The 24691-nt window shown below is 39.2% G+C and overlaps 1 protein-coding gene across 6 annotated transcripts in view; it reads left to right on the top strand.

Moving 5' to 3' along the window:
- The window catches only part of TTC29 (tetratricopeptide repeat domain 29), a 219867-nt gene extending 200178 nt beyond the window's left edge, over positions 1-19689 (top strand). For all 6 annotated transcript variants that reach the window (XM_065596440.1, XM_065596439.1, XM_005284274.5 and 3 more), the window contains 2 exons: positions 13562-13637; positions 14541-19689. In XM_065596440.1, coding sequence (XP_065452512.1) covers positions 13562-13637; position 14541 — 77 coding nt within the window. In that variant the 3' untranslated portion in view covers positions 14542-19689. The remainder of the gene's footprint in view (positions 1-13561; positions 13638-14540) is intronic.
- Positions 19690-24691: the final 5002 nt, after the last annotated feature.

The following is a 24691-nucleotide window of genomic DNA, read 5'->3' as shown; positions in this document are numbered from 1 at the left end:
GGCAGCTTTGTGGCAATTTGAAGGTTGTTGCTCTCTTGCTTGGTCTGCAGACTGGATACACAAAGTACTGCTGTTTTCTCTGCGAATGGGATAGTCGTGCGAGAGATTCCCACTACATCAAGAAAGATTGGCCACTCCGACAGTCATTGGAGCCTGGGAGGAAAAGTGTTCAGCATCCACCACTTGTTGAATCAAGGAAGATTTTTGTTACCACCCTTACACATCAAGCTGGGTCTGATGAAGAACTTTGTCAAGCCCATTGACAAAACCCAAGCAGATTTCAAGTACCTCCATGGAAAATTTCCAAGGTTAAGTGAAGCTAAGATAAAGGAAGGTGTCTTTGGTCCTCAGATTCATGAACTTCTTCGAGATGATGCATTTGACCATGCACTGTGTGGCAAGGAAAAGACGGCATGGAAAGCCTTCCAGATAGTGGCAATAAATTTTCTCGGAAACAACAAGACAGACAACTACAGGTTGTTGATGGGAAAACCTCCTCAAGGCATACAAAAGCCTTGGTTACAACATGTCACTAAAGATAGATTTTTTGCACTCTCATCTAGATTTTTTTCCACCGAACTGTGGAGCAGTGAGCGACGAGCACGGCGAGCGATTTCACCAGGACATTGCAACAATGGAGAAACGCTATCAGGGCAAATGGAGCCCATCAATGCTTGCAGACTATTGCTGGACAGTGACAAGAGATGCTCCATTTAATGAATACAAGAGACAAGCCAAGAAGCGCCAAGTAGACACTGAATAGGACTAAACTATGTACAGAATAGTTTTTTGCCTTTTGTTTCATAATAAATTTTATTTATATAACCCTTTTGCTGATTTTTAAAGTGTTACATGAACAGGACAGGTGAAATATTATCATGTAAAGCAACCATAAACACGTGAAAAGACCTAGGTTTACAATTTATGATTAAAACTCTACTATCTACACAATATACATAGACATAAAATGTAAAAACTTAAATATTTTAGAAACAGTAGCCAAACAGTTGTTTTAATTGTCATATTTGAATTCAGCACATCAAAATACATAATAAATAGCACATTTTATCTCTGAAGCAGATGACTTCTCAAATTGTAGACCAGTGTTATAGAACAAAATCTGTTGTTACACCCTTGTCAATTTGAACAACTCCATTAAAGTCAATGGAATTAATCCAGATTGCCACAGATGTAACCAGGAGCAGAATCTGACCTTAAAAGTCACTATTTACCAGTTGTGTGACTAATGGACTACAGTTTCAATCACCTAATTCAGTCCCTGTCTCTCTAAGATGATCTGATATTTTAAAATAGATGGACTGAGTCACTGTGCTGTATCTCCACCAGTGCTATCAGAACTCCTCTCTTGCTGCTCTGAGCTAGTCATCTCATTGCAATTAAAACACCGAAAAATTAAAATTGCCCCTTGCTTTCCACTCCTCCAAAAAACACAGAAACTTAAAAATAACTTCAAACTATCTAATTTCATTATTGTGAAAATAGAGGTCAATGGCAAAAAAATCTCATCGAAGCAAAAGTGAGGCTTCCCCTTAGGCAAGAAAGATTGTGTTGCTAAAGGGTATCCACAGAGTATGTGAAGTAATGGCCAAGACCTATTATGAGTGGCATTTTAGGAATGTCTGTGTGTAGATGTATATATTTTATTTCACATTGTCCTCACCTTGCTCTGTAAGGATGACTGATAGCCTCACTTTGTGATTTCCTGGCTTTTAAGAGTGTAGTTTTATTTATTTTTTATGACCAGCCTCACACTTGTTAAATGTAATTTTTGCTTCATATAACATAAAAAAGCCCATCAGCAGTATGTTGTCCCATGAATTAACAAGAATGACTGGACATAAGACAAGAAATCTTTTAAAAACATATGTTCACATTAAATACGTTGGCTATCTCAGTAAAAGGGGTCTTACGGGGTCATTTTTGATGCAGCACAAGTATACTATTTCTGCTCTTCTGAAATAGTTTTTTCAGGTTTATACTGAGTGTGTATAAAGGCGTATTACATAAGTAAAGGCTTAGTTTGTACATTAGCATTTTATATCTTGGATTCTTACTAAATCCTTCCTTTTATCAACCTGAGCTGAATAGATCTATATTGATTTCTGCTACATGTGTTTATGGTGTTTATTTTGATATGTCTGGGATTAAAAACAAAATTAACAAGCATAATCAATTGTCTTAATGGTAAAAAATGGTGCTTTATTACCCTTGGTTACATTCTTCTAGGGGGAAAAAGAGTGAAGGAGATGTTATAATAAAGGAATCGATTTATTCAATCACTGGGTATAAAAACATTAGCCCTGGGAAAGAGCTGTCCTCTAAGAGCTTTAGCTGCCCAGTCTCACTTGTGTGGCACAAAATGATTTGCATTTTTAGAGAAATTTCATGTCTTCAGTGAGCTCTAGTGAAACATGAATAAATTGCTTTCTTTTCCTCTTTTTCTGACTTTATGAAGCTGAATCCATTAGGGGCTGAGCCGAACTGTAATGAAATAAAGGCAACAGCTGACATGATGGAAACCCTGGATTAGGTTTCTTACTAGTCCAAGCTCAGCTGTCATGGCCTACATGTCAAGTTAGTGGTCTTCAGGGAGGCTCATGAGTACATGTGGATATTTTTTTTTTAGCTGCTACATTACAACTGGTCTCCAAAGCAGCCAGAAATTAAATAGAGAAGCAAAGATTAAGAATTAGATAGAGACACAGCAAGCAGTTCACCAGAGAGAGTTGGAGTCAGGCAAATAAATCTTTCCAAGCTTGCTAACTCACTTCTGTCTGCTAGGCAGGGCTGCTTGTGACCCACCTTGCTCCTTTTGTGCATACTGAGTTTACGTGATTGCTTAAGATGCATGTAAGAGATACTGCTGTTGATATTACTGAGTACATTAGCCTGGCCTTGCACTACAGCAGTCAACAGGGTTCAGCACAAGGGAACATCACTCAGCTTGGGAAGAGGACTGTCAGAGGCTAGAATTTTAATTCTTCAGTGTTGTACAGCTTCTGAAATATTTGTGTTAATTGGTGCCTAATCTGGCATTGGGTAAAATCTAAACTGGACCTAGAAGAAATAGAAGTAAGATTGCTAGTTTTATTTTTAAGAAATGTGTTTGCAGATCAGGGATCAGAATGGGACTTTGCAATTGGGAGACTGGCAAGTTTCAAGATTTGTCTCTGTGAAACATTCATACTTCTGCTGTAAGAAGTCTGACTAGGAGCCACTCAAACCTCAAAGCAGGAGCAGACATGTTTGAAAGAAGCTTTAATTAAATTTTAGTTTGCCTTGTGAGTTTCAGGATGGGGTTAGATTATGGTTTGATCAGGACATGATGAAGAATGAAACAGACACAGGATAGATTTTAAAGCAGAAAGCTGCAACTATGGCTGATCAGAAATTTTCCAACAGACCATTTTTCCATCAGAAAATGCCAATTCATGAAAATCTAAACCTTCCGTAGGAACATGTCAATTATGACAAAATTTTGACAGAAGCCAGACAAAGTTCCAACAGCAACTTGCCTAGTTTCTTGCCAGCTCACACCTACCTCTGCCATTTCTCCACAGCCCAAGCTATCCAGCCCCATACCAGCTCATGTACCCAGGAACCCTGGGATCCTAGGCTCCTCAGCAACTTACCTGGGAGACAGAGGAGGTAGAAGCAGGGTTTTTGAAAGCTTACATTCCACAGGAAATTTTGCATTTCCAGCATTTTGTTCTGAATCTAACACATTTTTTTTCATAAACGAGAAAATTTTCAAGGGCTAGAAGCTCCAGTTCTTGCCCAGTTCAAAATGCAACTATATTAACTTCAAAGGGGGTTACCCCCCAAAAAACAACATGCATTTCTTTGAGTCCAATATTCCCTCAATAGCGCATAACAAATATTCAGAGTTGGTCCCCTTCAACTAATCCCTAGAGTTCAACCCACCTCTGAATCCACTAGCCCTCTTCCTGTAAGGAGGAGGAAGGATACACAAGAGGGATACTTTGGTCTTCAAGACTTAAGGTCTTCCTTCCTTCTTCAAGCAAATTCAGGCAAATAAAGTTCATGAATTGTCTCCTGGGTCTCATGTTTACCTCTGGAATTCGCCCCTGTGAGGCTTTTGCCCTCACTGGTACAAGTTGCAAGGAAATTACAAACTCACTCACAACTCCCGTCCTTACTCTTTATTAACCTAAAACCAGGCCTCTAGGATACTGCAAGAAAGGTGAAAAAACTCACCAGAATCCTCTTAATCTTGTCCTGATACACTCTGCCAGTATTGCCCCAAAGGAGAAATCCCTTCCTGATCCCCAAAACTGGTGACCTGTCAGACATACAGTTTTTTGGAAATAAAGTTCAAACTAATATTGGACAGGGAGGCTGGGGCAGCAACTGCAGCAGAATGGCTGCTGTGTGCCCTGAAGGTTTCACATACACCAAAGGGAGGCAATCAAGTCAGGCAAGAGGCCCCTCCTGCCTCCACTAGTCACTGGTAGTAAGTAGAGTTGGAGAAGTCTCTCCTCCTTCCACTAATTTCCTGTCCACCCAGGAACAATTTTTGTGTGACTTCTGGCTGGGAGGAAGGCCGCAGCGCAGCCAGTCCCTTCCTCTTGGGACTGCAGGGGTTTTCTTTCCTTAGCCAGGCTGATTAGACATCTGTCACATTAACACTGTTCTATATGAGTTCCTATACTGATGTCCTTACCATAGTATGAGAATGGTGGTGAGGGGTGGGCATTGATTTTAAATTAAATAAATATGTTTAGTCACCTGCTGGAGGTTTCTAGAGAAAACAATATGATTTGTATGGCATAATCCAAAGAAAATGTTAATTTTTAGAATAATACATTTTAAATAGCTAATAATTCTTTTGATACAATTTAACATATGGAAGGCCAGATCCTCAGCTGATGTAGTTCCATTGATTTCAGTCCAGCTGCACTATTTTACACCAGTTGAGGACATTTTTGGCAAAGTGTTCATTTTTAAATTCTATCGCTTGCTTACATGTTCTTAAAAATCTCTAAAGTACTGTAACTTTCTACAGTAACTCACAAACCACATGCTGACTGCTAATAAACAGAACATCCTTTTCCATTTTTCAGTGTAATCTTTTTCATGTTAATCTGTTTCTCATAAAAAGATCTAGATTGGCTGGTTGGAAGGCTGGAGTCCTCTCTTTATCCACAGAAAGAGGAAAAAATGGGCTGTGACAATGTAAGCTTTCTCACACTGTCCCACCAATGTACCTCCACCCTGATGTGGAAGAATAGACCCATTAAATCCCAAAGCCTAAATAGATAATCCCAAAACTTCTATCCTGTACCAGTAGACTAAACTAAGGACTTACCTATCTTTTTAAAAGTAGATGCTGCAATGTCAGGTCTAATTAAGAGCATTGGGTCTAATTTCACTGTCTGGTCGGAAAATCAGCCAGGGGAATCTTTCAGGTGGAAATCTCCGCAAACTTGCCCATGTAGAGGTTTCTTACCTATTGGTCTGTCTGGGTGGTGGAGGATGCAGGGACTGGCCACAAACATGGTTCTTGGAGTCCAGCATTTATCATTAGTGTGTGTGTGTGTGTGTGACCATAGAACCAGACCAAGACTCCATTGTGCTAGGCACTGTACAGAGACAGAACAAAACGACAGTCTGCCACGTGAAATTTACAATCTAAGTGTAAGACAAGAGATAACCGATAGATGGAGGCAGAGAAAGCACAAGGAAACAATGAGACAGTACCAGTGTGCCTGATAAGCTGTGGTCTCAGTACACTAGCTGCCTAACTGTTAAGTGTTTTGTAGGCTTTAAGGCAAAGGAGAGTTTTAAGGAGGGATTTGAAGGAGGATAATGAGATAGCTTGCAGATGTTTACAGAAAGCTCCTCCCATACATAAGGGACAGCATGGAAGAAACAGCTCAATCTGTTTAGCTTAACAAAGAGAAGATTAAGGGATGACTTGATTACAGTGAGTAAGCATCTACGTGGAGAACAAATATTTAATAACAGGCTCATCAATCTAGCAGAGAAAGGTATAACATGATCCAATGGCTGGAAGTTGAAGCTAACCAAGTTCAGACTGGAAATAAGGTGTATATTTTTAACAATGTGAGTAATTAACCATTGGAACAATTTACCAAGGTTGTGGTGGGTTCTCCTGTACTACCACTGACAATTTTTAAATCAAGATTGCATGTTTTTCTAAAATATATGCTTTAGGAATAATTTGGGGGGAAATTCTAAGGCCTGTGTTATACAAGAGGTCAGACTAGATTATCAAAATGGTCCCTTCTGGCCTTGAAATCTGTGAATCTAGGTGCTTGTTTGAAAATGTAACAAATAGGCAGTGAAGGCTGTCATCATTGGGAGAGTTGAGGCAGGTTCTCCTGTACTCCTCTTCAGGTTCCTGGCAGCACAGTTCTGTTTGTTCCCTGCTGCCAAGACTTCTACAACTAGTAGCTACCCAGTGCCTCAGTCCTGTGAAGGTGGTAAGTCCATCTTCCACAGAGAAGGGGGGAAATCTATTCATGAATCTTAGAGGAAAAGGTGGGTCACTGCAGAGGATAACTTTCTTGCCCCCCAAAGAACTCAGATACAGTTCAATTGTAGGGATTCTGCCTCTGCTTTGAAAGAATCATTGTCTTCTCTCTGCTTCTTCCATACCCTCTTAGCCTGAATGGATGCACTCATGGTAAGACTCCTTCAAAGATATAAAGCTTACAAAAACATCTCCCTGGCATCCTGTTTTGTAGCAGATGCATTGCTAAATTTTTCTTTGCTTCACTGGCTTCGATTTCTGTACCCAGAAGATACCTTTGGCTAAGATCTTGGAAGACAAATTCCCAGGCAGCACACTAATTTATAGTGTCCTCCAAATACCCAGATGTCAAACAGTTTGAAAGCCACTGGGCAAAGTAGTCACTGGAGATGCTGAAAGGCAGAAGTACATATAATTCTATAGAAGAGTAGGCAGGCCTTTAGAGGCTAGCAAACTGCAGAGCCACGTTTTACAAAACAACGATAGAATAATTTTTCCAGAATAGGAAACTATCAAAGAGACTGCACAGAGCACTAGATTAAAAAGCAAAAGAAAGCTAAAATCAAGGACATTTATGTTGAATCAGGACAATCTATCACTACATTTGAAAATCAGGATGATAATAAAGTACAATTCAGCAACAACAAAAGTTAAAAGATTTAGTGATGACTAATGAGATCTTCATCATCTTGAGTCACCTCAGAGGGGCCCTGAATTTCAGAACATGGGTACTCAGCACTTGCTGATAATCAGAGACTTTGAAGACAGCGCACATGGGGCACCCAAAAATTGACCCCAGAAATCGTTAGTGATTTTTGAAAATCTTGGAGTGAAAATAAGCCAGCTCTGTGCCTCCTGGGATTCTCCAGCCCAACCAGCTGGTTTAGCTGACTTTCAAATTGCTTTGTGCTGCTGGAAAATGTTGAAATAATGAAAGAATAGGAAATTCTCAAAGCATCACATCTGAAAAATTTCTTTCTTGACTTCTCCCAAACTTGGGGAGGGGAATAGACTCTAGCCACAGATAAGATGCTGTATTCAAATTTTAGGAGAATAATTTGGGTGAAGTGTGAGGAGGTTGAAGATTAGGATAATAACAGTAAACTGTCTGCATCTTTTTTTAATGGAAGGACCAGTTCCCCCATGAGGAGGACCTTGTAGAAAGCTATCAATGTTTTTGAGGACCAACGCTTGTTTGTCACTAATGTTCATTTATGTTTGCACAGATCACTAGTGACCGTCCTATCATCCTTTCTCTTTTGTTTTTACCTGATAATTTCCTTTCTTTGTCTATCTGTAGCCAACAATCCAACCTATATTAAGGAAGAGCCCGTTCAGAGTTAAGTATTCAACAGGTGGCTTTTGTGAAGGTGTCATCTCACTATATGCTACACTAATGTGTAGTTTTCAGGATCATTACGGACTGGAAAGATTTCAAGGTTGCCCAAAAGTCTGATGTCTTCCCCAACCATGAAAGAGAGAAACTTATCAGATGGCTGTTGGATATATGCATAAACGAGGAAAGGAAGTTATCAAGTAGGGACAAATTTGTATCCCATTAGGCCTTCCCATCCTAATAAAAAAAAATTGTGCTTTCCTTACAGTTTTCGTGGTCTCAAGAGTGTCTACATTTAACAGAACATAAAGTAAGTTCTGCTTCCAATTCATAAACCTGCCCCAAACTATTAAGCCTTTAATCAAATAAACCTACCTGTTCAGTATACCTGCTGTAATTTGTTTAGAGCTCCCATCGGTGCTCATAAAGACTCCTTCAGTGCCCCGTATAATACATAATCTCAAAAGAGAACCAAATAAAGCATTTTTACAATCTAAATTAAACAACTTTGTCTAATGAAAGTAGAGGTGTCTCCTTCCTAACTAGGCCAGAATCCCTAAGGGTCTTGTATTTATTTATTTATTTATTTTTACTTTTAACAAATTGGCCTAGGAGGATCTGAAAGCTAAGTTAACTGAGCTGACTCCGTTGTTTCTCTTTTTCTGCCTGCTCACCAAGCCTGAAATATGCACAGGCAGGTCTACAATTGACTGTATTAAAATAAATATTCAGCCACAAACTTATTCTAAAATCCAGCTGGGTAAATTCCCATCTTCTTGCTTACCCCACCACGTAATATCTCTAATGTTCAGAATTCATCTCTATCGTATGTGGCTCTTAAAAATACCTACGCTTAATAAATACTGTGATTCACTAACCTGGCTCATTTGTATTGTTTCCCCCATGGAAGCTTTTGCCTATGTTAGAATCTAGAGACACTCCATGCTTACACTGAATGGCAGAACAGTAAGATGCTTTCAGTCTCATGTGATGTTCAGGTTTTAGTGTAAAATAAAATTAAAGCATCTGCAAAATGGAAACTAGAGATAAAAATCTCCTTTGTGTTAAACAGTGAAAGTGTGTGTGTGTGTGCAAGAGAGAGAGACCCTAATCAGCAAACATTTTTCACTAAAAATGCAATTTGGGGCAAATATTTAGATCAAAACCAGTGATTTGTGGTACAACTCCTCCAGTCAGCTATATGATTTTTGAAGATTAAAAACAATACACTTCAACCAGTTTCATAACTGTATATTCTTTCACTGGTATGATTAACCTAGTAAAAATTACATAGCACCAATTTAAAATGGTAAACTAAATTATGTGTTTATTTCAACTATGACAAGTTATCCTCCATTTTGCAGGTATTTATTTTAAATACCCTTTACCTTCAGTATAAGGGTACACTACTCTTATCAGACTGCTGTATGGTTCTCAGTCACTTCACATAGCTTAAGAGAATGCATAGCATTTTTACATTGTATGATCAACTTTTTGACAGTGCGGGGCCAGCATAGCTAATGGAATAATAGCCTGCAGGGTCCAGCTAAATGATATACGAATATAATCAACCTTTGTGATGACTATTCAAAAGTAATCCCTTTAGCTTTCAACTGCAACATATATTTCAGCAATGCAAAGCCATATGAGGAAAATCTCTGCAGACTCTACTGATACAATATGGCCTTCATATCCCTACAGTGTGTTTGCTGCTCATAGTGAGTTTTAAATTTAAGGTAATGGCTACTGTATATTCATGTGAGCATAGAACAATACCTTTGATTTGTTGGAGAAACGTTACATTAGCTACCAAGGGCCCTATTCAGTAAACTTTGACACAACCCTTATATACGGTTTACTGCTTACCCTGAATAGAATGTGCCTGATAAAAATGCTTTGCATGCCCAAATTATACAAATTCATTAATCTTTATATTCATAAAACCACCAAGTACAACTGCCTCTATTTTAAGTATACCACTCAGAATACATGGCTAAAAGAGGAGGCCAAATCTGCTTTTAGAAAGAAAGCATTCGGTTAAATTTCATTTATAGGAATGGAAAAAATTGGAAAATCTTTTGCAAGTATAGGACACATGTACTTTGCTGATTGTGATATTATTTGGTATAGTATTTTTATTTCTGCCTCACCACAACATTCTGCAGCATATAACTAAGAACAGCTTCATGAACTTTCAAAAGGCAAGTAATTTTTAGATGAGAATAATGGATCATATCTCATCATTTGGTTTAAGCCAACTTGACGATATACATACTATAGCCTATCAAGGGTAAGTTTTATAAAAAGTTTAATGAAGAGCCTATAATACATATATAGCTGACAGAAAATGCCATATTTGCTAATACTGAGTCAAATTATATGGAATATGTTGTATCAATTGGAAACATGTATAATGAAAATGCAGTATGCTTCCTTATATTAGTTCTTTGGTAAGTATACCATGCAGCAACGGGGTAAGAACTCAGATAGAAACAACAGGAACATCTGCTGTTTTATATATACACACACACACACAGCAACACATTGTATATATGTTGTTTTGCATGTGTGTGTATATGTAGGTAATACAATAGCACCATTGTTAATTTTTATTTGACATACTAACTTGAATATTTTAAGCACTTCGTGTAAATTAATAGCAAAAGCTACCACAATTAATTTATTTCTATTTATTTCCTTTCCAATATAGTCCATATTGTGTGTTGCTTTTAGCTAGTTTTTTAATTTGGAGTTTGGTTTGGTTTGCTTCTTTACTTATAAGCAGAGCTGCCAGAAGCCTTGGGGGGGAGGGAGGAATAGCTCAGTGGTTTGAGCGTTGGCCTGCTAAACCCAGGGTTCTGAGTTCAATCCTTAAGGGGATCACTTAGGGATCTGGGGCAAAATCAGGACTTGGTCCTGCTAGTGAAGGCAGGGGGCTGGACTCAATGACCTTTCAAGGTCCCTTCCAGATCTAGGAGATGGGATATCTCCATTTATAAATATATAAAATAAATAATAAGCTACACACAAGTCCATTGAAATAAAAACATTTGCATAAAATTTGTTGTAAATAGCACTCCTCTTCCCTCTCCTGTCCCCCAAAATGTCTTTTCTTCTTTTTTGTAGGGAGGATTCCCGCATCAGACAGTAGGGCTGTTGAGAATTCTCATTTTATTATTAGTTAGTCAGTTAGTTATCATTAAATGCCAACTTTCCTGCCCTGCAGTATATACAGTCTAAAAAATAGATGTTATACATTTCATTTTCATTAAAAACTTCTGAGTGCATAGAGTTTGGGTGAACTCTGGTCCTCACTAAAGTCAATTGGATTTTACCATTGACTTCAATGGGGCCGGAATTTCACCCTGGGTCTGTAAAATTCCATGCACACTAATGGTGCCAGACAAATAATGGGTAATATTTTCAAAAGAGCTGAGTTCCCATTTAGACACACAATGAAGTAGCTAAATTCGAGAGCTTAGATGTTCTGAAAATTTGTCCCAGTAATTATAATTGCCAATAAAGAAGCAATTATAATACATCAGAAACATCTTATCGTACATGCAAGGCCCCTCTTTTCCAGTTTTTTATTTTGTTTACAATTTCCTGGGAATTTATTGGGGTTATTACAAGCATTTAAAAATGGATGAAAATCAGTGCAAACAATTAACTTCACAGTTTTCTGGGTAAATAATGGGATTAATATTGGGGGATGGAAGGACCAAAAAAAGCAACAGGTTACCAAGACGCCATTACTCCTTCCAGAATGGGAAATCTGATCCAGGGAGTTCCGGCATTTCCTTTTTTAGGACTCAAATGCTGACATACACATACTGACATCCATGCACATGTGTGTATCTTCCAATGCATTGACTTACTTTAACAGACAGCCTTGCATATACACTTAGACTAATTTACTATTAACATAAATACATCTACCTAATGTAATGGATTGGATTTGCTTTACATAATCAGTATTTTCAGGTACTTAAGTGGTCCAAAATTAGGTAAAAATAGGTAAAAAAACAAATAGCTTTTGTAAAACCCAGGACATTTTAGGTAAAAATCAGTAAAATCTGAAAACAAAGGGCCTTATATATATTACATATGCACATACACACAAATGCATGTCTGTCCATCTGTATATCTATCTGTCCATATTTATAAACACATACACAAAAGAGAGAATGCATGATGGTATGGTTTTATTGGCAAGAGTCTCATTGTTCACAAATGGGAAAGCCATGGCTGAGTTGTGTAGAAGATTATCCCATAGATGTGCCAGTAAAACATTCAGCCCAACCCCCACCATCAGTGTCTCCACATATGTTACATATTTTACAGGGGGGGAAAAAACTTTTGAAAAATATTTTTAGAGGGAATTTTAACAATGTATTGGTGCCAGCTTTCTTATCCCTCCACCTGTACAGGGGACTGACCATATAGGCTGTTTGGGCTTTCAAGAAAAAAGAAAGTTATAGCTGTAATTCTAATAATTTTTAGATGTTTCTAAAATAGCTTTTTTCGTACTTAAAATATCACAGTTTAAATATCAAGTAATTCAAGACCAACTAGGGCTAGAAACAATGGATGTTTGTCAGTGGGATTCCTAGCTTTCCAGTAATATAGAACTCCTATTTCTAGCCCTAATGGGTCACAAAATACAGTATAAGACCTTGAATATGTTACTAGTCCAGAGTTGACTATTTCCCAGTTTAAAGGGATACGCTGTTGGGAAATACAAATATTTGTGACAGGCTGTTCTGGAGTTTTTTGGTGGTATTTTGAAACTTCTCAGAAGTTTCAAATGTTAGAGTGGTAGAAATAGCTTAGTGAACAAATGCAGGCAAAAGTGTACAAAAATGCAATTTATCACAAAATTCCATCATTTTTCATGTGGGAATCTCCACCACTTTTGTAGGTATCCATGTATGTCAGATAAATAGATACATGTAAATATGTGTCTATATATCTATATTTCCACATATTTACACATGCAGCCACTCTGTTACTAGTTTTACAACATTGTGATTCCATTGAAATCAGTGGAGCTGCTATGCCAACATAAAAATGTCACTGCATGGTGATGTATCAGGCCCTTTATTGGCATCATCCTACAATGCAGTGTTGTCAGCTGCTTATGGGAATCAGGACTTCTAAGGCCAAATTCAGAGGTAATATGTAAGGCAGTGAAGTTAGGCTCCCTTATACCCAGTTAAAATTCCCTTAGGCTTACTTCTTCTCAGCCTGCTTCTAAAAGAAGCTGAGCTGATACCTTAGGCCTGGTCTATCCGAGGGCAGGTCTTCACTATGGGGGGGGTCGATTTAAGATACGCAAATTCAGCGACGCTAATAGCGTAGCTGAATTCGACGTATCGGAGCCGACTTACCCCGCTGTGTGGATGGCGGCAAAATCGACCTCCGCGGCTCCCCGTCGACGGCGCTTACTCCTACCTCTGCTGGTGGAGTAAGCGCGTCGATTCGGGGATCGATTGTCGCGTCCCGACGAGACGCAATAATTCGATCCCCGAGAGATCGATTTCTACCCGCCGATTCAGGCGGGTAGTGTAGACCTAGCCTGAGAATGTTTTAACTGGAATAACTAAATTGTCTCAGCCTTCAGCTTTGCTTAAATGCTACAATTCGAGTCATATGTTTAAAGCATTAATTCACATTTTTCTTAACAGAGCTTGCTAAAGACACAAGTGGTGTTTTGGAGACCAATGAACTATTTCTGCAGACCCCAGTTCAAGAACCTCTATGGTACAGTATTTGCCCCCATTCTAAACTCCTATAGGCCTGTTACCTAATAATAATAATCAATTGATAAGAATTGATAATAATAAATATGTTTTATAAGTTTGAATTTAGTTCATAATTAAGATAAGTCAGCTTGATTGAGTTTATTAAGCAATTGTTGTTCAGCACATAACAGAAAGGTATATGTTACCCCAATCTGGAGAATGCCTTGCAGCTAGTAATAGTCTGATTTTGATACTGTCTGGTTCTGTTATTTGCTTATAGCTTGACACGTTTATATGGAACTTGTTTACAGTTTCATTTATATTGTTTCCTTTTTTCACAGACATATCTTATTTTTAGTATTTTTCTAACTTTCCAGCTACATAATCAAATATCTTTTATTTACTTTACTTTATATTTTGCTAACTCAAGTATCTGTTACTTGTTGTTGCTAGTGCGTTGCTAAACATAGTATTCCTTACTTTAATTCTTGCAAAGATTATCATAGCTTTTCTGGTAATTCATGGAAAACTCGTATTTTTCCTTTTCTTAACATAACTGCAAAGCATCAGTCAACAGGCCCATATTTGCTATGCTTGCTCTCGCAAAATTCACAGTGATGTCAAAGGGAACAGTTTACTCTGACTTTCCACAAGCTGTTTGAATGTCTTTTTTTGTTTTGCTCTGTACAAAAACAATATTTTTCCTTCTCACAAAACTGACAAAGACATAATTTCACACTTTTTTGCTGTTAGCATCGAACTGATTTTTGATTGCTGATCAGTTAATCTTCTTTCACTTTAGGGGTATAAACTTCTGAGGCAGAAACAAATCCATTAACAAGCTGTTGAGTCTGGAAAGAAAAATCCCAAACTTACACTACATGAAATTTACAGTAATATAATTTGCTATTTTTCATTACAGAGAATTCCAGCTCACTCAGAGAAAAAGCTCTGAACCCTTTTGATGAAGTCAAGAAGATCCTTATTAGAAAACATGCAGAAAAACTTTTGCGTTTCACCTTGTAATTTTAAAAGGAGCACAGAGTTGCAGTGCACGTGCCCAGCAACATTAGGTCCTTATATGACTGGTGTCAGGTTCAATATGTGTCACAAAGGTTTTTATCTTAACTATCCTGCATTGTTGAAATAAAATACAAAAGGAATGGTAGCATTATAAAGGAAAACCAATATATTTACCTATTACATAATCTGTCCTACAGTGTACCTCCTGTGAGCACCCTTAACTCCCATTGACTTCAATGGGAGTGGGAGTTGAGGATATTCAGCAAAATGAGGCTGTAAACATATATGCTAATTTTAACACTAATATCCAGCATTTTGTCCATTTCTGTAACAGTACACTCAGATTTTGACCCCTTTTACACAGGGCCTTCAGTTGAGTTTAACAAAAGTGCCTAACAGCTGTGACTCAACTGGGTTTTAACATGATTAGAAAAGATCCAGCCTGGTTGGTGCACTATAGCATGGTTTAGATCTAGTTTATAATACAGTTTGGCCCTAACCAGCTTCAGCCACAACTAGGTTTGTTTAAGTTGTGATTAAGCATAACTATTAAACTCTCTTGAAAGGCCTGTATAAACAAAGCATTTGAAACGCTGCTTACTGTTCCTAGTAAAACAATAACCCAACGTAACAGTGAAACAAGTATACTGAACATGGACATTTTTTGTCATATTGAAAATCTGTATTTGACATGTTCAAAGCTACACAAGACACCTTTTAAAAGTGCACCCTGTGCTTGTTCTTGTAATCAAACAAACTAAAATCCATGGAGACTGATTTTAGCTAATAACCCACTAATAATCTAAAACTCTGATTCCTTTAGTACAGTGAAGTCTGCTTGGAGAATTTTATTCTAGTTTGAGTTGGTCAAATTTTCTTGTCAGGAGATTCCCCTCATGATTCTTAGCAGGCAAACTTCAATAGGTTTCCACAGTTCTCCATGGCCATTTTCAGGGCTGCTGTAACCCTTGACCTAGATAGAAGCTAGGAGGATAGAAGATTGAGGTTATCCTTCTGAAAAATGTAGTAAAAGTAGGATGTTGGGAACCCTTTGAGTTTTATTTGGAAAAATTGATTCAGTCTATCATATATTTCAGAAAACCAGTTCTTTCAGATCTAAATAAACAAAGGTTTATGAGTCCAAATAATTGAGATTTATTTTTTCTTTAACAACGAAGCCTCCCAGATTCAGACTCAGAAGGAGGCGCCATTAGGTCCTTTGGTCAGTTTTTATGACAGTCCTGTGAAAGTGAGAGCCTTAGCCATAACAATAACTCTATCCACTGGTTCTCTTCAGGGCTGCAATCTGTGTAACTGGGTAAGAACATCTGATAATAGGATTTGTTTCTATTAAGGCTATGCAAAATATACAACATTTCTAACTCCATCTGCACATTTTTGATCAGGATGCATATATGCAACACACATACAATACATCTAACACAATATGACGGGTTCGGTCACAGAGACCCCCTTGGGATTGTCACCTGACATGCTGAGATTACCTCTGAGCCCATTTTCCCTGCCAGCTTGGGACTCCAGAACCCTGCCTTGTTAACCCAGACACGCTAGCCTGCTGCAACACAGACCCAGGTCTCATCCATGCCCCAAAAGCTGCAGACTTTAACCAAAGTCAGCTGGTCTCCTATCTCCAGCACCCAGACACCCAGTTCCCAATGGGATCCAAACCCCAAATAAATCCATTTTATTCTGTATAAAGCTTATACAGGGTAAACTCATAAACTGTCCACCCTCTCTAACATTGATAGAGAGATATGGACAGCTGTTTGCTCCCCCAGGTATTAATCACTTACTCTGGGTTCAATAATAAACAAAAGTAATTTCATTAAGAATAAAAAGTAGGATTTAAGTGGTTTCAAGTAATAACAGACAGAACAAAGTAAGTCACCAAGCAAAATAAAACAAAACACGCATGTCTAAGCCTAATACATTAAGAAACTGATTACAAGTAAAATCTCACCCTCAGAGATGTTCCAATAAGCTTCTTTCACAGCCTAGACTCCTTCCTAGTCTGGGCCCAATCCTTTCCCCTGGCACAGTGCTTGTTAGTTTCAGCAGACATGTTAGGTGGAAACTCAGCGTTTTCTCATGACTGGCCCCCCTTTGTTCTGTTCCACCCCCTTTTATAGCTTTGGCATAAGGTGATTATCTTTTGTCTCTCTGGGTCCCCACCCCTCCTTCTAAATGGAAAAGCACCAGGTTTAAGATGGATTCCAGTATCAGGCAACATGTTCACATGTCCTGTGAAACCCCAGCCTCCATTCTTTCTGGGCTGGCTCACACAAACACAGAAAGGCTTGCAAGTAAACAGAGCCATTTACAACCAATTGTCCTAGTCAATGGGAGCCACCAAGATTCTAAACCACCATTAATGGCCCACACTTTGCAAAATTACAATAGGACCTCAGAGTTATAGTTCATATTTTTAGCTTCAGATACAAGAATAATACATGCATACAAATAGGAGGAATATATTCAGTAGGTTATAACCTTTGTAATGATACCTTACAAGAGACCTTTTGCATAAAGCATATTCCAGTTACATCATATTCACACTCATAAGCATATTTCCATAAAACATATGGAGTGCAACGTCACACACCGATTTTTTTTATCCAGAAATATTTACTGTAAGCATAAAGATTGTTACAGCAATGTTCATTTTAAAACTTGAATACATTTTGAAGGTCTGTGAAGAATACACTTCAGAGGTCTGAGACATTTTATAGGACTTTTCCTACATAAATATATGCATACAGTCTCATAAATCTCTCTAATAAATGGTAACAAAAACCACAGAACTATAAATTAAATGCTAAATAATAATACTGTTGTCCTTTGAGGCTAAAGTGAACTGGTTTCCACAGAGTTCACCCCTTACATTTCAATATAGATATTATTAATGTGACACTGAAAATATCAGAAAAGCAAAATACATGTTTTATAGATAATAGATGAAAATCACTTTAGTTTAATTTGACCTCTGTACTTTGTAAGTAAGGGAGCAATGGAAAGTGCTATTTCCAAATATCTGATTCTGCTGTTAAGAAAAACATTATCCTATGAAGTGTAGCATTTTAATTTGTACTTTTTTATTGAAAAAAACCTACTCATGCTTTAGAAAAACAGACTATCAAGAGTATACCAGACAGACACTGACATTTTTCTTTTTACATGGTAGCTCCCAGAAATATTAAGGATTATAAAACATGATATACTTTGCTCTTGTAATTGAATGTGATTTATTTCCGTCTCCCAAACTTTAACATGCAAGTATGCTAATTAGCATCCATAAACATCACTACTTTTTGCCAATCTACACTAGTTACTACATGTCACTTTTTATAGGTGTTTGTAACAAAATGATTGCGCATTCAAAATATAAGAAAATAGCTTTAACACATTTTGCCAGTGCTTTTTACCCACACAGCTTTGAATGAAAATAATGAATTGTATTCTCATATAATGAGATATATCTGTATCTATATATATGTAATGATTTTCAAAAGAATCAAGGCATTGTAGGATGTCATATTTACAGAGAAAAATTAACCCACCAGTCTAAGTCAACCACCTGTGTGATAGAATGCAACCACCATCCCGCTCCAGCAACAATTCACAGATTTTTTTAATAGGGGAAATGAAAGCTCAGTTTTCCAGGTCAAATAAACAGAGGAAGTTAGGTAAGCAGAATGTAGTTCCCTACACTGGAATTTGGACAGGATTCTGCGATGAACACCCCTACTCTTGCAAACAGTACTATGAGGTATATGATGTCTAATGGTCAGGACTCAGTTTAAAACACAGTTCCCACTGTCACTCTGCTGGAGCATTGGTTCAGTATAGTTTGTAAGGATGGTCCCACCTACTGAATTTCTAACTCCTCCAGCATCAGGGTTTTCTTTGCTGATCGCCCATCCAAGCATTGACCAGATGTGGGCCTAATTATCATATGAGATCTGATAAAATCTTAGCTCAGATTATTATAATGGAACCTCTGTCTCTCATTTCCTTACCTAAAAGGGATGGTAAGTTGTAAAAGTTGTAGTAGCATTGAAGACTTCCCTATATAGAAATCAGTCATTCTTAGCTCTGTCTGGTTCATTTATCACTGTAATCCTCCATCCAACTTCTTCCAGAATGCCCCTAATCCACAGTCCCCTAAACATCGAGATCAGGAAATAAAACTCAGATCAATCAAAGTACACATTGTAAAGACACCTGCAGCTGCAATGTGTCAAGAATATATACTAATAGTTGGCTTCAGTGGCATTTACTTTGATTACATCAGAGCTAAATTTGGCCCATAGCTTCTATCTGTGCAAAGTAGTTTCAAAAACAAGACTAGCCAAAAATATTGCAGCAAATCAATTTTTTTGAGATGGTAACATTTTTGTCTTTAAAAGCAAGTTTTGCTACATAATGTAAGACCTGGCAATGACTCCATTTCGTTGAATACGTTTTTAAATAAAATTCTTTGTGGATCAAACAAATGGCATCTTACATTAAATAACAATAGTTCCTGGCTGGGAAGAAAATATTTGTGTTTGAAATCATTCTGATTATCATTTAAAAAAATAAAATGTTCTGTAAGTTAATAGGCTGTATCCTCTCAATTAAGATATATGCAATATTTCACCACTTACTTGTAAAGCCATTTTGAAAAATACTGTCTGAGTCATTGAAAGGTCATTCTCTTCTGGAAGGAATCTATTCATCTCAATGTAGTCCACTATAAATGTAGTGGTAGAAATACTATACATAATTATCTAGGGATAGATAGATTAGATGGTTATTAATATCACTTTTTATGTTACAGCTAGGAAGCAAATAGAAGAAACAATATTATCTTATTTTTAAATAAAATGCAAAGCATAGGTTATATACTCAGTCGACGCTATTTGTCAGGTAAGACTCATACCATTACACTCCAAGGTCAAAACTCATCAGCCTACCACGACTGATACTCATTAAAGACTTCACCTGGTCATGAAATCCATTTAAGCATTTCTAAAGATTCCTAACACAAACAAGAAAATGAGGGTATAAAATATATTTACAAATCTGCATCTGTTTTGCTAATGTATCTTTATACGTACATGTTTTGGCCTATCGATAGATCGATTGAAAGGTTTGTGTTGTGTTTGAAGATGAAATAATAACGTTTTTGAGGAAGGTCTTCATGTTTAAGTCTTTGATTGACATCACCGTACTGCTGAAGAGTGATATACAGAACACTGGGTGTCAAGGAGACTACATTAGTGATTGTAAAAGAGCTTTCATAAGAATTTAGTAATTAAAATATTAATTTCTTCTTTATACACCGCTACCTTGATATAACATGACCCGATATAAACAAATTCGGATATAATGCGGTAAAGCAGTGCTCCGGGGGGGGGGGGCTGCGCACTCCGTCGGATCAAAGCAAGTTCGATATAACGCGGTTTCACCTATAACGCGGTAAGATTTTTTGGCTCCTGGGGACAGCGTTATATTGAGGTAGAGGTGTATTTGTAATATTCAATTTCAGTATTACAATATATAAGGCAAGAAAGACTTCTCACCAAATGAACTTTCAAAAGGGACAAGATTCAATGGAGATACAGCTATCATTGGGTTGGGAGAAGGGAGGAGACAGGGCACTGGTGTGCCTTTAAGTGAAAATCTGCCATTTAATCCCATAATTGACTTCCATTTGATTCCTACTTCATGGGTAGCGAAAATACAAGATTCTACTCCCATGTGCCTCAATCCTGGCCCAGAGGGGTTAATCTCCACAGGTGAGAGGGTAGTTAAGTGTCCAGGTAAAGTCTCTGACCTTCTGCCTAGACTGCTAACTATTAAGTAGTAAGTTTTGGGTGTTGTGGGAGTCAGTTCACTAGGGTCACGAGTGGGGTTATCAGTTCATTTCACAGAAATGGCAAACAACTGTCAGATTGTAACAGTTTTCAGGCACTGCTGCCCTACATCAGATCTGAACTACTGACCTAAAACCTGGTCCTGAAGAAAATGAGAGTTAAGGGCGTGTAATACCTCACAAGTGTCATTCCGTACCTTGCTGGATCAGTCCCCTAGAAGTGTAAAGTTCTGTCTCATGTGGCATCAGTCCACACAGCTAAGTAATCCTCTAAACCATCCAACTCCTCCATGTTATTTGTAATGAGTCTCTCCAGCCTCTGTGTAGTGGCCTGATTCACCAAAGCTGAATATTGACCTTATTTCATTATAGATGCAATTTTTTTTAAATATGAAATTTCTTAGAATTGGATTAGCTCACAGAAGGACCTCTAGAGATGTCTCCCAGCATTGTGTGATTTCCATCTTCTCTGAAGGATGGAGCGCAAGCTGGCCATTTTCTACAGTTTTATTTTGTAAGTGTATTCCTTCAGCTTCCCAGAGCTTGATTGGCTGCAGGGAATAAGACTTCAAAAGGCCTCTCTTCCCATGTGTCTATCAGGAAATGATGTCATGCACTTTTTAGGTCAGAGTCGTGGTGTTTGTTTCAAACTATAAAGTGCTTTATGGTTCGGGACCTGAGTATCTTAAAGACCCCCTCCTTCTTTGTTCTTTACCTCAACAGCTGAGACAAGCTGGGACAATTGAGCTCATAGACCCTTTGGTTAAACAGCATGGAGCTGGTATCAGGGTTTCTTCAGGGAAGGACACACAACTACCCCCACTACACTCCCCAATTCTGACAAAGCCTGAATTTATGGGCCCTCTGGTGGAGACCTAACTAGTGGTGCAAGGTCCAACTATCCATGCTGGTGAGCACTAACTTGAGTAGCTCTGATGAAGTCATTTGGACTATAGCATATATACTCATCAGCATGAATGAGGGCAGCATGGCCAGGCTCCCCAGGTTTTTACTGGGTAATGGGCTAGGCAGTTATTTTAATCTCATTTCTTTCACATTACGTACATCTAGATCAGAGGTTATCCCACAGGCTGCTATGTCCTGCGAAGGGGAGGATTCCCCAGCACCCAGCCCAGCTACATAGACAGGCACTGGCCTCTCAATTTGCCCCTGCAGACTTACACAAGGTGCACAATAACAATTACAACAGACTAATATTCCATGTTTGTAATACGGGCAGATCAGTGTTACATGGCCTGTGTTTCCAACCCCAGCTTCTAAGCTCTGCAACAGCAATGTCTTTAGTTTTTATGTTCTGAATTGAAATAAGCCTTCATGTCCGGTGAGACATGGAATTCCTCACAGGAGCTTTGTGACTTTAGAATATTTTGAAGACTCGGGAGCCTTTGCTTTTACTTTGCATCGCCCATACTCCATTGTGGGAGAGCAATATCACCAGTGCATTCAAACTTTGTCATACATGTGGTGGAGGTGGCTGGAGAACTGCTTGAGATCATAACAGGTAAGCATTTCTAATTCTTCCTGTTACATTAAAGTTCTTGGAGCACTCTATACTGACATATATTAAGGACTCTGAGAGAGGTGTCCATGTTCAAACATAATTCCCACTTATGATAAAAGTGACATGCACTTATCAAGGGGTGAATAGACACCTTCGTGGTAACTTATAAAGTTTAAATGTTTATATGTGGATTGTATGGCATTCCATAATAGCAATCAGCAGGCAAATGCTTTCTTAAAATTATAATTGTAGGCCAGCCTATTGGTAGTTCTTTAAACTGCTATGCACCAGACCCAACCCCAAGGCTTGTGGAATGCTTTAGAAGCAACACAGTCAATCGAGACACATTGGCCTGGTCTACACTACGAGTTTAGGTCAAATTTAGCAGCGTTAAATCGAATTAACCCTGCACCCGTCCACACAACAAAGCCATTTACTTCGACATAAAGGGCTCTTAAAATCGATTTCTGTACTCCTCCCCGACGAGGGGAGTAGCGCCGAAATCGACATTGCCATTTCAAATTAGGGTTAGTGTGGCCACAATTAGACGGTATTGGCCTCCAGGAGCTATCCCACAGTGCACCTTTGTGACCACTCTGGACAGCAATCTGAACTCAGATGCACTGGCCAGGTAGACAGGAAAAGCCCCGCAAACTTTTGAATTTCATTTCCTGTTTGCCCAGCGTGGAGAGCACAGGTGACCAAGCAGAACTCATCAGCACAGGTAACCATGCAGTCTGAGAATCAAAAAAGAGCACCAGCATGGACCGTATGGGAGGTACTGGATCTGATCGCTATATGGGAAAGGATTCCGTGCTAGCAGAACTACGTTCCAAAAGACGAAATGCCAAAACATTTGAACAAATCTCCAAGGGCATGATGGAGAGAGGCCACAATAGGGACTCATATCAGTGCCGCGTGAAAGTTAAGGAGTTCAGACAAGCCTACCAGAAAACCAAAGAAGCAAACGGAAGGTCCGGGGCACAGCCACAGACATGCTGCTTCTATGCTGAGCTGCATGCAATTCTAGGGGGGCCGCCACCACTGCCCCACCCCTGACCGTGAATTCCGAGGAGGGGGTAATCTCAGCCATCCCTGAGGATTCTGCGAACGGGGAGGAGGAGGAGGACGAGCTTGTGGAGAGCACACACCACTCCGTTCTCCTCAACAGCCAGGATCTTTTTTCTCAGCCTGACTGAAGTACCCACCCAACCCTCCCAAGGGAATATCCTAGACCATGAAGCCATGGAAGGGACCTCTGGTGAGTGTACCTTTGTAAATATAAAACATGGTTTAAAAGCAAGCGTTTTTTAATGATTAATTTGCCCTGAGGACTTGGGATGCATTCGCGGCCAGTACAGCTACTGGAAAAGTCTGTTAACATGTCTGGGGATGGAGCAGAAATCCTCCAGGGACATCTCCATGAAGCTCTCCTGGAGGTACTCCAAAATCCTTTGCAGACGGTTTCTGGGCAGTGCAGCCTTATTCCATCCTCCATGGTAGGACACTTAACCACGCCATGCTAGTAGCAAGTAATCTGGTATCATTGCATGACAAAGCCTGGCAGCATATGGTCCTGGTGTTTTCTGGCATTCAAGCAACATCTGTTCTTTATCTCGCTGTGTTATCCTCAGGAGAGTGATATTGTTCATGGTAACCTGGTTGAAATACGGGAATTTAATTAAGGGGACAGAGGTGGCCATTCTACTGGGCTGTTTGCCTGTGGCTGAAAAGAAATTCTTCCCTGCAGTTAACCAAGCGGGGGGGGGGGTGTGTGTGGAGGGGAGGGGCATTGGCGCTGAGCTTTTCGTGTTTAGCTCGCAGGGATCTTCCCGGATACCAGCCACGCGGTGGGGGAAGGAATAAAGCGATCATCCCAGAGAATTGGATGGGGGGGGGGTTAGTTTGGTTTCTGCTGCTGCACGTTAACAGGAAAACCACAGCACTCAACGGGCTTTGCTTGGTATGTGGGAAAGGCTATCTCAGATAAGGCGGCAAAAAAAACATGCACGAGACTAAATGTTCTCGGAAATCATGCAATCGACCCGCGATGAAAGAGCTCATCTGAATGAGTGGAAGGACACCCTATCCCAGTACAGGAAAGCTACCAGTGAACGTGAGGCCATGAGGGATGAACCTGAGGAGAAAAGGGATGCTCGAGATGAGAGGTGGCGGGATGCAACGCTGGGGCTTCTGCGTGAGCAAAAGAACATGCTCCGGCATCTGGTGGAGCTTCAGGAACGGCAGCAGGATCACAGAGTGCCGCTGCAGCCCTTGTATAACTGCCCTCCCCCCTCACCATGTTCCATAGCCTCCTCACCCAGATGTGTAAGAACGTGGGGGGGGAGGCTCCGTGCACCCTCCCTCTCCACCCTAGTGGACAGCCCAAGCAAAAGGCTGTCATTATTTTGAACTTTTGAAGTGGCCTTTTCCTTCCCTTCTATCCTCCTCCTGAACCCCACCCTGGCAACCTTGTCAGTTCTCTCCCTCTTTTTATAATCAAATAATAAAGAATACATGATTTTTAAATGATAGTGACTTTATTTCTTTTGAAAGCAAGCTGTGAGCGAAGGGGGAGGGGGAGTTGCTTACAGAGAATGAGTCAATCAAGGGGGTGGGTTTTCATCAAGGAGAAACAAACAGAACTTTC

Source organism: Chrysemys picta, chromosome 5, assembly GCF_011386835.1.
Source record: "Chrysemys picta bellii isolate R12L10 chromosome 5, ASM1138683v2, whole genome shotgun sequence".
NCBI lineage: Eukaryota > Metazoa > Chordata > Testudines > Emydidae > Chrysemys > Chrysemys picta.
Note: the sequence above shows the minus strand (reverse complement) of the source record. Positions and strands in the feature narration are given on the sequence as shown.